The sequence below is a fragment of the Canis aureus genome, chromosome 36, assembly GCF_053574225.1.
Source record: "Canis aureus isolate CA01 chromosome 36, VMU_Caureus_v.1.0, whole genome shotgun sequence".
NCBI lineage: Eukaryota > Metazoa > Chordata > Mammalia > Carnivora > Canidae > Canis > Canis aureus.
In genome coordinates this window covers 2,170,432-2,183,774 of record NC_135646.1, presented here as the reverse complement: position 1 = coordinate 2,183,774, position 13,343 = coordinate 2,170,432, and the positions used below count along the sequence as shown (strand labels likewise).

Sequence of the window (13,343 nt, the reverse complement as noted above, 5' to 3'; positions counted from 1 at the left end):
TCAATGTCCACACACGAGAAAATCTGCGATTTTCATTGGGATTGATTTTTGATTGAGATTAGCCTATAGATTAATTTGGAGAGAATTGAGATCTCAAAAATACTGAGTCTTCGCTGTGTGATTTTATTTATAGCAGAGCATATTTAAGAATCACTTGGGGATTTTTGTTGAAATGCAAATTCCCCCAGAGACTTTGATTCTGCAGGTCTCAGGGCCATTACATTTTCTTAAACTTTATTTTGAAATAATTTCAGAAATACTCATTGTAGAAAATTAAAATTCTGGAAAATTACAAAAACCCTAATATTCCTTCATCAAATTCCCCAAATGTTAACATTTTACCATGTTTTCTTTTCTTTCTCCTTGCCTCTCTCTCCACAAACACTCACAATTATTATTTTTTTAACTCTTTAAGGATAAGCCACAGACATGGTTTCTCTTTATCGTTAAGTACTTTATATTTCCTAAAACCAAGGGTACTCTCTTACATAACCACAGTATAAGTATCCAAATGAGAAAAATAACAGTGATACTGTTTAACAGTCTAATTCGTACATAGACCCTATTCACATTTCAGTAACTGCCCCACAAATGTCCTTTATAGCAAAGGAACCCACATGTTGTATTTAGTTGTCTTTTTTTTTTAATTTTTTAATTTTTTTATTTATTTATGATAGTCACACAGAGAGAAAGAGAGAGGCAGAGACACAGGCAGAGGGAAAGCAGGCTCCATGCAGGGAGCCCGACGTGGGATTCGATCCCGGATCTCCAGGATCGCGCCCTGGGCCAAAGGCAGGCGCCAAACCGCTGCGCCACCCAGGGATCCCTAGTTGTCTCTTTTATTATAGTTTTCAGTTTGTAGCTATTCAAAGTAGTTGTGCTTTTTTCAGATTGTAAACATTTCAGAAATAGCAAGAGCATGGAACTAGTTTCAGCAGGATCCTGTTAATTTATTTGCATTCATTAGGTGAAGAAGTAGGTCCAGTAATGGATTTGCTTTTAAACAAGAAAAATGTAGTTCTGTCTCCCTAAAACTTTTTAAAAAGCGTGTGGAACAGACCCACATGTGAGGAATACTGAGCTGCTCAGAGAGGTCTGAGGTTTCTCTTTTAGCGCCATCCTAAGAAACTCTGGGAGGTAAGTTCCCTTCAAGCAGGAATTTTAAAAATCAGAAGAATGTTACCCATACATTCTTATAATCGACAGATGGCCCTGATTGTGTTTTGAAATATAATGCCTCAGGAACAGGTAAGAAAAGAGTGTGATGTGCTAAACTCTTGAGTTCCATTTTCTTCCTCCATCCCGTTACATGGTTAAAATATGTATAAGAACAACAACAACAACAAAATATGTATAGGAACAATTTTTCATAGAGGAAAAGTGAAAACCTCTTGGAAAAAAAAAAAAAAACAACCTCTTGGATACAAGTGGGAAGGATACACATACGAATTACATGTTTTCAATTATGTAATTATTTAAATATTTAATTATTTCTTAATATTTAATCCAAGTAAATAAAACTTAAGTAGCTTTTGCAATATTTTTCTGATGCTGTTTGCTCATGGAAATTTAATAGAATCATGTTCAAGATGAAAATATTCTTACATAAGTAGATTTGTTCTACAGTTTTTTCTTTCTAGTGGAGCCATTTCTTTTTTAAAAAGTAATCTTTTGAGTATAAGATAATTTGGACTAATTATTAGAAAAATTGAAAAGTGTAGAAGAGCTTTTAAAGACCCTAGGAAAATTCCATATTCCCATTCAGAAGTAATTATTATTAATATTTTGGCATATTTTCCCCTCCTGTTTATTTTTTTAAAATTATTTTTTAATGGGAAGCCCAGGTGGCTCAGCGGTTTAGCGCTGTCTTCAGCCCAGGGCGTGATCCTCGAGACCCGATATTGAGTCCCACGTTGGGCTCCCTGCGTGGAGCCTGCTTCTCCCTCTGCCTGTGTCTCTGCCTCTCTCTCTCTGTATCTCTTGTGAATAAATAAATAAAATCTTTTTAAAAATTAATTAATTTTTACTGAAGTTATCTACATACTGGAGAATAAAACAAATAACGTTTTGGATTGAAGTGTGTGCCATTGGTGTTTTTGTTTTTTAAGATTTTATTTATTTATTCATGAGAGGCTCACAGAGGGAGGCAGAGACACAGGCAGAGACACAGGCAGGCTCCATGCAGGGCCCCGATGCGGGACTCAATTTCAGGTCACAACCTGAGCTGAAGGCTGATGCTCAACCACTGGGCCACCCAGGTGCCCCACCATTGGTGTTTTTGAAGGTCTCAGGCAGTCAGGGCTAATAACATTTATTGAGAGTTTCCCATATACCGTCACTATTCTATCTATCTATCTATCTATCTATCTATCTATTTATTTATTTATTTTTAAGATTTTATTTATTTATTCATAGAGACACAGGCAGAGGGAGAAGCAGGCTCCATGCAGGGAGCCCGACGTGGGACTCGATCCCGGGTCTCCAGGATCACACCCTGGGCTGCAGGTGGCACCAAACCGCTGCACCACCGGGGCTGCCCTACCATCACTATTCTAGAAGCTTTCTGTGAATTATCTAAGTTTCTTTAACCAATTATTTTTCCATGGTATAAATATCACTGTCTTAAATTTTGAAAAACCGATAGTTAAGCCTAGAACTTATAGGGACTTAACCAATTTATCTACATCAGGTCTTTGAAGAAGTGCCTATAAGGCAAAACACGTTATTAAGGATTCATCGACTTTTCAAATTCTGCCGACACTGACGAGCATCTGCGCCGGCTTAGACACCATACGGTGCCCTTGCACGCGTACTTTCTGGCTCAGCGCCCTTGCACTGATTGTCGGCATCCAGGTGCGTGCCCCGGGTCAGAATGGGTGGGAGCCGCAGGGGCAGAGCGGTAGTGCCTGCAGCAGAGGCGGCTCGTGGCCACCACCTGAGCCCCGAGGGGCCTTCCCCCGCCCCAAAGTGTAGACCCTGCCATGACTCCTTGCCAGAAGCCTTCAGTTCATGGAAAGAATATAATCTTCATCCCTGGTTGTGCTAGAACCCTTCTTTTCTATAAAGCTGGGGAAACCCCCAGGCAGCTTTGAAGCCAGAAGTGAGTGTTGAATCCATCATCCCGTCTGCACGTGAGAGTTTGAAAGTCAAGACTGTTTCGGGCTGTGGTGCAGGCTCCGTGAGGCTCCCACGCGGTCCCAGCCACGCAGCGGCGCTTCACTTGCTGTGATCACTTACATGTGTGGTTCATGCATTTCCTCCCATCTTTTAATTATGGAAAGTTTCAAACCTCCAGAAGAACTGAAAGAATAGTTCAGTAAGCATTTTTTTAAACCTGGATTCACCAGCTCTTAGAGTTTTTCTACATTTGCCACCGTCACGTTCTGTCCCTCTCCACACACACTTTGTTATTGCTGCTGTTGAACCATTTGGAAGTGAGAAATTAAGCTGTAAACATCATGGTACTTCATGCTAAATACTATAGAATGCGCCTCTTGAAAACAAGGATTTTTTTTTTCCTTTTTTAAAAAGATTTTTTATTTATTCATTCAAGAGAGAACAGAGAGAGGCAGAGACTCAGGCTCTCCGCAGGGGCCTGATGGGGGACTCGATCCCAGGCCTCAGGATCACGCCCTGAGTCAAAGGCAGGCGCTGAACTGCTGAGCCAGCCAGGCGTCCTGAAAAGGATTTTCTACATAATCACAATCCAGATATCGTACCCAAGAAGTTTGTCAGTGATATAATAATCTTATTTAAAAAAAATAAAAATAAAAAAAAATAATCTTATTTAATATATGGTTCATATTCAGATTTCCTTGACGGTCTTCAAATTTTCCTTTAAAGCTAGACCAGCTCCTACACCTTTGGGTATTTATTTATTTATTTATTTATTTTTAAGATTTTATTTGAGAGAATGAGCAAGGGGGACAAGCAGACTCCCCACTGAGCAGGGAGCCTGACAGGACACAGGCTCGATCCCAGCATCCTGGGATCAGGACCGGAGTTGAAGGCAGATGCTTAACAGATGGAGCCACCCAGGTGTCCCACCTTTTGTTTTTTAATCTCTTGTAACACCGGTATTTTTCTGAAGAGCCCCAGCTGATTATCTTATAGAATGTCCCAGAGTCTGGACTTGCCTAATTGTTGTCATGATTCGAGTCAGGTTGACCATTTTTGCAAAAAGATCACAAAGGTGAAGAGGCGTATTTCCCGTTAGGTCATATCAAGAGGCATCATGTCATTTTGTCCCTTTATTGGTGATGTTACATTTAACGACAATGCCCTGCATTTTGGCCGAGCCTCATTTCTGACGTTTAGTACTGTTGAGGCAGGTGGGGCATGCGGCATTATTCACAGGAGCCAGAAGGTAGGAACCGCCCAAATGTTGAACGATGACTGTTGAACAGATGAATGGGTAAACGAATCGTCATATGGCCCATACAGGGGGACATCATTCAGCCCTAAAGGAGAACGAATACATATTCGTACGATAGGTGCGTACTGATACATACTTCAAGATGGATGAGCCTCAAAAACCTGATGTTAAGTGAAAGTCTACACAAGCTTACATATTGGGTCATTCCGTTTCTATGAAATACCTAGAGCAGGTAAATCCATAGAAACATAATGCATAATTACGTTGGTGGTCGCTGGGGCATAAAAGAAGGGAATTGGAATAACTGCCTGACGGGTTCAGGGTTATATTGTTGAGTGATCTGAGTATTTGCAACCAGGTACATGTGGTAGTTGTACAGCATTGTGAATGTATTAAGTGTCACCAGATTGATTTCTTGAAAATTGTTAATTTATGGGAGTTTCACCTCAATAAAAACTGAGGGGGAAGCAGCTTCCTGATGATGTAGAGGAAGTAGAATGTACGGGTGTGAGGTTATAATGGAGGCTGAAAGATAGAGGCTGGCGAGGGGCTTTCCATTCAACATTAGCCTCAGTTGAAGCAACTGAAATGTCAAGCCTTCCATGCAGCCTGGTTGGTGGATCAGGGCCATTTTCGAAGGTATCAACCTCAGTTTTGAAAACTCCACATTGTGCTGGAGTAGACTTTTGTATCTTTTTGACCTCCAATTCAGGAGAGTCGTGTTACCTGGGATTGCTTAATGACCTAAGAATAGAAAAGAGAGATGATCTGGTCACCTGGTTTTTTTGGTGTTTTCTTCTTTCCATCCGACTTAGGATCATGGGATTTCAAAAGCTATTTTGGTGCAGCTCATGATACGGAATATTAAAGAATGTATGCAATGTGTGGAGTGGGAGTTAAAATTAGAACAGCTCCTTTGGACTGCGAAGGATCAAAGTGTATCAAGTGACAGGTGTTGATGCTTGGTGTTCCAGGGTTTTACTGACTGACTGTCCACTAGAAATAAATTGAAATGTGGGGAAATGTTAGGCGAGATTATGTTTAGAGAGAAAATTTGTTAGAAGCCCATGTTTTCAAAAAGAAAAGAATGGTTGAATTGGTATTCCCAGTCAATGGAATGTCCATCAGCCATCAAAAAATACCATTTATGAAGAGGTTTTAATACCAGATTTATGATATGAAACAGTGTGAGGTCATCACGAGAGATACAATATGGAAATTTTTTTAAAAGATTTTATTTATTCACGAGAGACCCACAGAGAGAGGCAGAGACACAGGCAGAGGGAGAAGCAGGCTCCACGCAGGGAGCCTGACGTGGGATTCGATCCCAGGTCTCCAGTATCACACTCTGGGCTGCAGACGGCACTAAACCCCTGCGCCACTGGGGCTGCCCCAGAAAAAATTTTTTTTAAGATTTTATATATTTATTCATGAGAGACACACAGAGGCAGAGACACAGGCAGAGGGAGAACCAGGCTCCCTGTGGGGAACCCATTAGGGACTCGATCCTGGGACCCCAGGGTCATGACCTGAGCCAAAGGCAGATGCTCAACCACTGAGCCACCAAGGTGTCCCTGCAATATGGAAAATTTTTTTCAAAATGTGATCAACCATGTTAAGGAAACAACCTGTTCATAGGAAAAAAAAAAAAAGACCGCAAGGAAAATTTTAACGATACATTTTTTGTTGAGTGACAAGAAGGTGGGTGATATTTTACCTGCTTTTACTTTTTGCACTCTCTGCAGGTGTAATGGTGTAAAGGTGAACACAGTTGCTATAATGCTGGCGCCCGTTGGTCAGGTGCTTGCTGCGGGCCAGGCCCATGGCGTCTCTATTTCCCTGCAGTCCTGGAGGCAGGTGATGTGCTGGGCTCAGGTCACAGGTGCAGGGATTAAGGTTCAAGGAGTAAAAGAACCCGCCGCAGGCCGGGCAGCTGGTCGTGGCAGGCTCCAGCACGAGCAGTCCGACTCCGGATCCTCGGCTTAACCGCCATCCGGGTGGCACGTTTAGTGGCTGAAGAGACACGCGTTCAAGTAGTGCGTGTGGGGTTGGGTTCAGGGGAGCGCTGACCCGGCAGCCGGCGGACTCTGTTTCTGGATCTGCTCTTGCCTCTTCTTGGTTCAAATTAAGTTCGTATGCTTTTGGTCTCAGTTTCTCTATCATAGTGAGGAAAACAGAAACCTCTCGTTTGCCTGATTTTTTTTTTTTTTTTTTTTTTTTTTATGCCTTCAAGCCTGCTGCTGCGCTTGTGATAACGACTTGTTAGTTTATGGTGCTGTTGCCATGAGCTAAGACTAGTTTGGTTTTGTTTGAAAAAAAAAAAAAAAAGCGTATGGGTTTAAGAATTCAGCAGATCCAGGTTCAAGCCCTTTGGATCCTTAAAAAAAAAAATCGCTGAGCCTCAGTTTCCACATCTGCAGAATGGGAACAGGACTGTGCGCCGTGAGGGTTGTGGAGAGAGAAATAGACGCTGCTCGAGGGAGGTGGTCGCCGCCAGGAACTGTCCCCTTCGGTCCCTCCTCCATCAAGCCTCCCCTGATATAGCGTAGAGCCCGGGGTGATGAGACCTTTCTGAGTTTCTTACGCATTTTTTTTTTTTTTTTTTACACATTTTAGTAAAATTAAGGGAACATTAACCAACAGTGGCAAATTCTCAGCCCTGGGCCCTGGGCCGAGGGAAGCAGGTGAAGCAAAATGAAATGATCCTGGTAGGAATGAGGGCAGAGGACACCGCGTTCGGCTGTGCTTCTGGGGCCGTGGAAACTTCGCCGGCTGTTCCAGAATGCAACAGGACACCGGGGAGGGGAGAGGGCGCATCCTCCCTTAACCTAGCACGCGGCCAAAGTTCACGAACCTTGACCTACCTTAGGCAGAGCAGCCCGGTCCTCTCATGGGGGTCCACTCTGTATTTAGGTTAAACCGATACTGGGCTCTTTATTGATTTCTGTGTCTCCAGAAATATATGTGGGGTTATTTTTGGCAAAAAAATAAAAAAATAAAAATAAATTTCCCAAACTGCAATAGGTCAGGGTGCTGTTAATCAGGTACCTTGATGGTTTGGAACAAAACTCTCTGTCACACAGTTGACAGGCAGTAGGCAGGAGTTTGGGGGACGGAAGTCAGCTCCAAAACCAAGACTACAGCATGTAACGGAGGAGGAAGAGCCAAGGATACTCTTTACAGTAGCAGGTGGCATTTATTGAGAGCATGCTGTGTGCCAAGCTTTATGACTTTATGCTCCCCTTTCTCTCTCATTAATATAATTCTCTCTCCCTCTTTTTTTTTTTTTTTAAAGATTTATATATTCATGAGAGACACAGGCAGAGGGAGAAGTAGGTTCCCTACGGGGAGCCCGATATGGGACTCGATCCCGGATCCTGGGATCACACCCTGAGCCAAAGGCAGATGCTCAACCGCTGAGCCACCACGGCGTCCCTCTCTCTCTTTTTCAAAGATTTATTTATTTATTTAAGAGACAGCATGCAAGTGGGGGTGGGTGGGGGAGAGGGAGAGGATGTTGAGCAGGCTCCTGGCTGAGTGTGGAGCCAGAGACCTGGGGTTCAATCTCAGGATCCTGACATCATGACCTGAGCCGAAATTAAGAGTCAGACGCTTCACTGACTAAGCCACCCTGGCTCCTCGTATCTTTCTTTCTAGAAGTACTTTTCAGTCTCTCATAGCACAGACATAAGAGGAAAATGTCTAGCTTGGCTTACTGCATGCAGTACCTTGAGGCAAACATTCTTGTGACGACTACCCAGGGCAGGTTTTGTCAATTCTTGCTTCATGTATTTGAAGTTATGTCAGTAGGTGCATAAACAATTTGGGTTTTGCTTTGTCATAATGAAATGTTGCAAGTCGTGATAGATGAGCTATGATATAAAGAGTTCCTCCTGGGGCAGCCCAGGTGGCTCAGCGGTTTAGTGCCGCCTTCAGCCCAGGGCCTGATCCTGGAGACCTGGGATCAAGTCCCACATCGGGCTCCCTGCATGGAGCTCTGCTTCTCCCTCTGCCTGTGTCTGCCTCTGTCTCTCTGTCTCTCATGAATAAATAAATAAAATCTTAAAAAAAAAAAAAAAAAGAGTTCCTCCTATGCTATTTCTGTCTCTGGCAATAGAGTTCCCGAAAACAGAGGTTTGTTGCTAGAATGTTCCCTCTGGGGGCACCTGGGTCGCTCAGTTATTGAGCATCTGCCTTCGGCTCAGGGTGTGACCCCAGGGTCCTGGGATCGGGTCCCACACTGGGTTCCCTGCAGGGACCCTGCTTCTCCCTCTGCCTGTGTCTTTGCCTCTCTCTGTGTGTCTCTCAGAATAAATAAATAAAATCTTTGGGGGAGAAAAAAAAGAATGTTCCCTCTTTGTGGGCACACAATTAACGGCTGCCCAGCAAGGTGAATACTTGTAGCAGAGACTCCTTTGCGTTCCTTGTTCAGCAATGATTCCTCCAAAAATTATGTCAGGGAGGTGGTGTAGACCATGGGCTTGGAGAGTGGACTGTGGATTTAGAACAACCACTTCCTTTCCCTGGGGCTTGGGCAATTCATTCAACCTCTCTCTGCCATTTTTAATTCTTTGGAAAGGACTGTGGCTGCTCCATTGATACTGCAGCTGCATAAGGATTAGATGAAACTATTTCAGCAGAGCACACAGTCCAATACTTGGCATGTAGTAAATATCCAATAAATGTTAAATGACCTGATATCATTGCTGTCTTGTTGTATTACCTCCCTCGAACTGAGGCTCAGTTTAACACACTTTGTGAATTAAGTCCCCCTGCCGTGGACCCCTGATTATATAGTCCAGTGAGCAGATGCTAACTGACCTGACCCCTGAGGTCTTCCCGGTTCCTACAGCGCAGGTGTGCATCGGAATCATCGTGGTACTGATCGTGCACAACTATTGGTTCCTCTACGTCCCTTATCTGACATGGCTTTGCCTTGACTGGCGGACCCCAGAGCAGGGAGGCAGGAGATCCAACTGGGTCAGAAGCTGGACCGTTTGGAGGTATTTTAAGGACTATTTTCCAATTCACGTGAGTACATTTGTTTTCTGTAGTATTATTTGGAGCGGGGAGAAGAATGGAAATTTGTTTTCATCACAGATAGGTCAGGCTTTTCTCCTTCCAGAGGGAGAAAACCTTTTTCTTTGGCCCAAGTGACTCAATGGGACCTAAGCTAAATTGACACCATTTCGAAGGCTTTGTGGAGAGAGAGAACTTTCCAAGGTCTTCCAGGTTTTCTATTTATTTCTATTAATTTCTCAAGTCTCTGGGCTCAGGAAACAGTTTGTAAATTTGGAAACAGCTCTAACCCAGAGAACAACACAAGTTGTATTTCCCATTTCCTTTTGACATAAAAACTAATCATGAGATTGTTTTGTTTTGCTTTGTTTCTTACTGGAAACTAATCTGGGACTGTGTGTTTTTTTTTTTTTTTTTTTTAACTCATTATATACTGTAGCTCATCAAAACTTGGGATTTGGATCCAAGTCACAACTATATATTTGGGTTTCACCCCCACGGAGTGCTTGTTGCTGGAGCCTTTGGAAATTTTTGTACGAATCATTCAGACTTCGAGGAGCTGTTTCCTGGCTTCACTGCGTATCTTCACGTGCTCCCATTTTGGTTCCGGTGTCCTCTCTTTCGAGAATATCTGATGACTAGCGGTAAGTGAAGGCAGGTCACTGTTCCTACAGTGTTGTCGGGCGGCAGGACTACGCAGGGTGTTCCCTCCCAAACACAGGTTTACAGTTCCTTTGTCAAACCCTGCGTCTGCAGCCCTGTCTGGTGCCTCATATGCTGCTCAGATGATTCTAGGCTCCCCCGCTGGACTGGAAGCTCCAGGAGGACATAGACTGTGTCTTTCTTTTCCACCCCAGGTGTCTAGCATAGTGCCTGGACTCCACGAATGTCCAGTAGATGTTAATTCAATGAAAGCATATAAATTGATGAATGCATTTTGTGCATCCAGATGTGGGGAAAAAAAGGATCCTGGGTCAAACAAGCGAGAGATTACACCTTTGGAGAGGCACTTTGCATGTGTTTATGAGCCTCAGAGGTGGGAAATGTCCTCCACATGCCTTGAAGCAATGGCTGTGTATAAACTAAGCAAACTTAACCTGTCTTTTTCTTCCCAGATTAACTATAACTTGGCTCAGAAATGAGTTCATTCTACTCTGCCCTCTCTGAACTAGTGGAAGACTCTTGATTAATGAAACCAGGACTCTACCAATTCCAGGAATAAAATTTAGCTGGGATGCTAAGAAGACACTCTGAGTGTCCCCAGAGGCTAAGCTTGAGTTAAGGGCTCTCACTTCAATTTGAGGGGTTCAGATTTATTTGGTTTTCCAACCTGACCACCTTCCTGACCCAACGTGACCTGCAATACCTTACAGACCGCTTTATGTGTATGGTCATTGCGCGTGTTAATTATCATGGCCTCGCATTTCCAGAGTATAAAGAAAAGTTGATAGCCTCTTTTGGAAAATTTGTAATTTCAGGATGGCAAATTCAGAGATATTTCAGTGGCATATTCAGAGATAGAATTTTCCAGGGTCTTCCAGGTTTTCTGTTTCTTTCTATTTCTCAAGCCTCTGTTGTCATAACACACCTGATAGGAAATCACTAAGCCCCGGCAGACCGGGATCCCTGGCTGGGTTCTGTGGATGGACCTTCACCCGTGTATGGCCCTGGGCTCTCTGTCCAGCCTGGCCGTCACTGCATCTGGCCTCTAGAGGGTGCACCGAACCTCCAAACTACCATACGCGCCAAAAAAAAAAAAATTCCCTTCCGTGGTTTGTGGTCCTTGATTCGGTTATTTTTATAAAAGGAAAAAAAAAATTAAAGGGGAAGTTTTTTTAATTTCAAAAAAGCACAGAAATCTATCTACAGTATCCTGTTTGCGGATTCCAAGCCACAGATGATCTGGGGGTAGTGGTAACGGAGAGCAGGTGTGGCCAATTTATGGCCCAAGAGATGTGGGTATGTGGGTACCCCCTCCCCGTGGCCATGTCACATGCATATAATCAGCCTTAAGAGTCTGCCTCCGTTTGGGGCCCCCACAGTCCCTGCCATTTGCCTCAGCTGCCATTTGAGATGAAACGTGCCCGTTCCCTCTGGCCTGTGACAGCGTGCCGTCGTCTCCTTTTTGCCATACTTGAGATACCCGAAGAGCTAAATGAAAACGCGCAGCCTTGTGGCTGGTAGAGCTTTAGGGAGGTCCTTATCTCAGCGTGTGCGGAGTCCTCCTTTATTTCCCCGGAGCCAGGCTGCTGGGACAGCCTGGGCCACGGCGGCCCTCCGACCCCTGCCCGGCTCGGCTGTCGCCACGGCCCGAGAGCCCCGCGTGTGCCGAGCCTGTGTGGCAAGGAGCCAGCGGAGTCGCAGAGGTCCCTTGCGAGCAGCGCCTGCTTCGCTCTTACCCAAGAGATCTCTGCCCCTTGTAAGTCACGACCGTTCCTCTTGGTCCGTTTCGGTGACTCCGTCCTCGTCGGGGTCCACCAGGGCGTGCCGCGTGCCTCGGGGGTCGGCAGGGAGCAGAGCTCGGGCCCCACAGCCAAGCACGGCCCGGAGGGGCCGGTGTGAGCAACAGCTGGTAGATGTGACGAGCCTCGTGCTGGATGCGTCCTCGGGAGGGTGGCAGCTGTCTGTGTCACGTCATCACACCTGACACGGCGTCCGGCCTGTAGCAGGTGCTCAGTGAGTGTGTAGAACCAAGGAACGAGTGATGGGTTGACGTGGTTGCCGCAAGGGGGGACGTCTATAGGGAAGGAGCTGCACTTCCGACCTGGATGACAAGATAGGTGATGGTCCCGGTTTCTCCAAGAGGTGATGTTGCGAGAATGACATGGAGAAAGAGTGCAGGGCACCAGGTTTAGGAACATGGAGTTTGAGGTGTCTTTGAGTTACCAAGGTAGAAATGACCTTGGAAGTATGGGAAGTGTGGAGGGGCGCCTGGGGGGCTCGGTGGTTGAGCGTCTGCCTTTGGCTTGGGTCATGATCCAGGGTCCTGGGATCGAGTCCCGCATCGGGCTCCCTACAGGGAGCCTGCTCCTCCCTCTGCCTGTGTCTCTGCCTCTCCCTGTGACTCTCATGAATAAATAAAATCTTTTTAAAAACTAAAAAATTTTTTTAATTTTTTAAAAAAAGGAAGTATGGGAGGAAGACATCCCAGGAGATAGATTTAGGAGAGCTCGGCACACCTAAGTGTTAGTTGAGTCCACGTGTGTAGATAGCATTAGAAGGATCACGGACCAAGAAGGAGCCTGTCTTAGTTCGGCCTGCTGTAACGCAGAACTGTAGACTGGGCGACGGGATATCCAAGATCAAGGCCCTGGCAGATCCAGGGTCCAGTTCGAGACCCTCTCTGGCTGAAGGGCAGCCATCCTGTTACATCCTCACATGACGGAGAGACAGCACCCTACCTCCCTCCCTCTTTTTATAAGAACACAGATCCCATTTGGGGGGCTATGTTCTCATGACCCCATTACTTCCTAAAGGCCCTATTTCTTAATACCATCCTACGGGGGATGAGGGTTTCAACATAGAGATTTTAGAGGAATGAACATATGCAGTTCTTAGAGCCCTAAGACCGAGCAGCATTTAAGGATGGCCTATCAGCAGAGCCTAGAGAGGGACCGGAGGCATGGCCAGAGGAGAGCCGGGGTCTGATAGCCCCAAAGGCCCTCTTTCCAATGGAAGTAATGCCTCCAGCTCCCGCTCAGCACATGCAGGGCAGATGGTGATGCCTTGAACTCAGGGGAAGTTCAAACCCATTGAGACTCAGCTTCTCTTTTTTTTTATTTTTATTTTTTATTTATTTATTTATTTTTTATTGGTGTTCAATTTACTAACATACAGAATAACACCCAGTGCCCGTCACCCATTCACTCCCACCCCCCGCCCTCCTCCCCTTCTACCACCCCTAGTTCGTTTCCCAGAGTTAGCAGTCTTTACGTTCTGTCTCCCTTTC

At 45.0% G+C, this 13,343-nt stretch overlaps 1 protein-coding gene across 2 annotated transcripts in view; it reads left to right on the top strand.

Moving 5' to 3' along the window:
- The window catches only part of MOGAT1 (monoacylglycerol O-acyltransferase 1), a 39,177-nt gene that overhangs the window by 6,739 nt on the left and 19,095 nt on the right, over positions 1-13,343 (top strand). For both annotated transcript variants that reach the window (XR_013372821.1, XM_077884828.1), the window contains exons 2-3: positions 9,228-9,406; positions 9,834-10,038. Coding sequence is in view for 1 of the 2 variants with exons in the window: in XM_077884828.1 (XP_077740954.1) it covers positions 9,228-9,406; positions 9,834-10,038 (384 nt within the window). In the remaining variant the exon portion in view is untranslated. The remainder of the gene's footprint in view (positions 1-9,227; positions 9,407-9,833; positions 10,039-13,343) is intronic.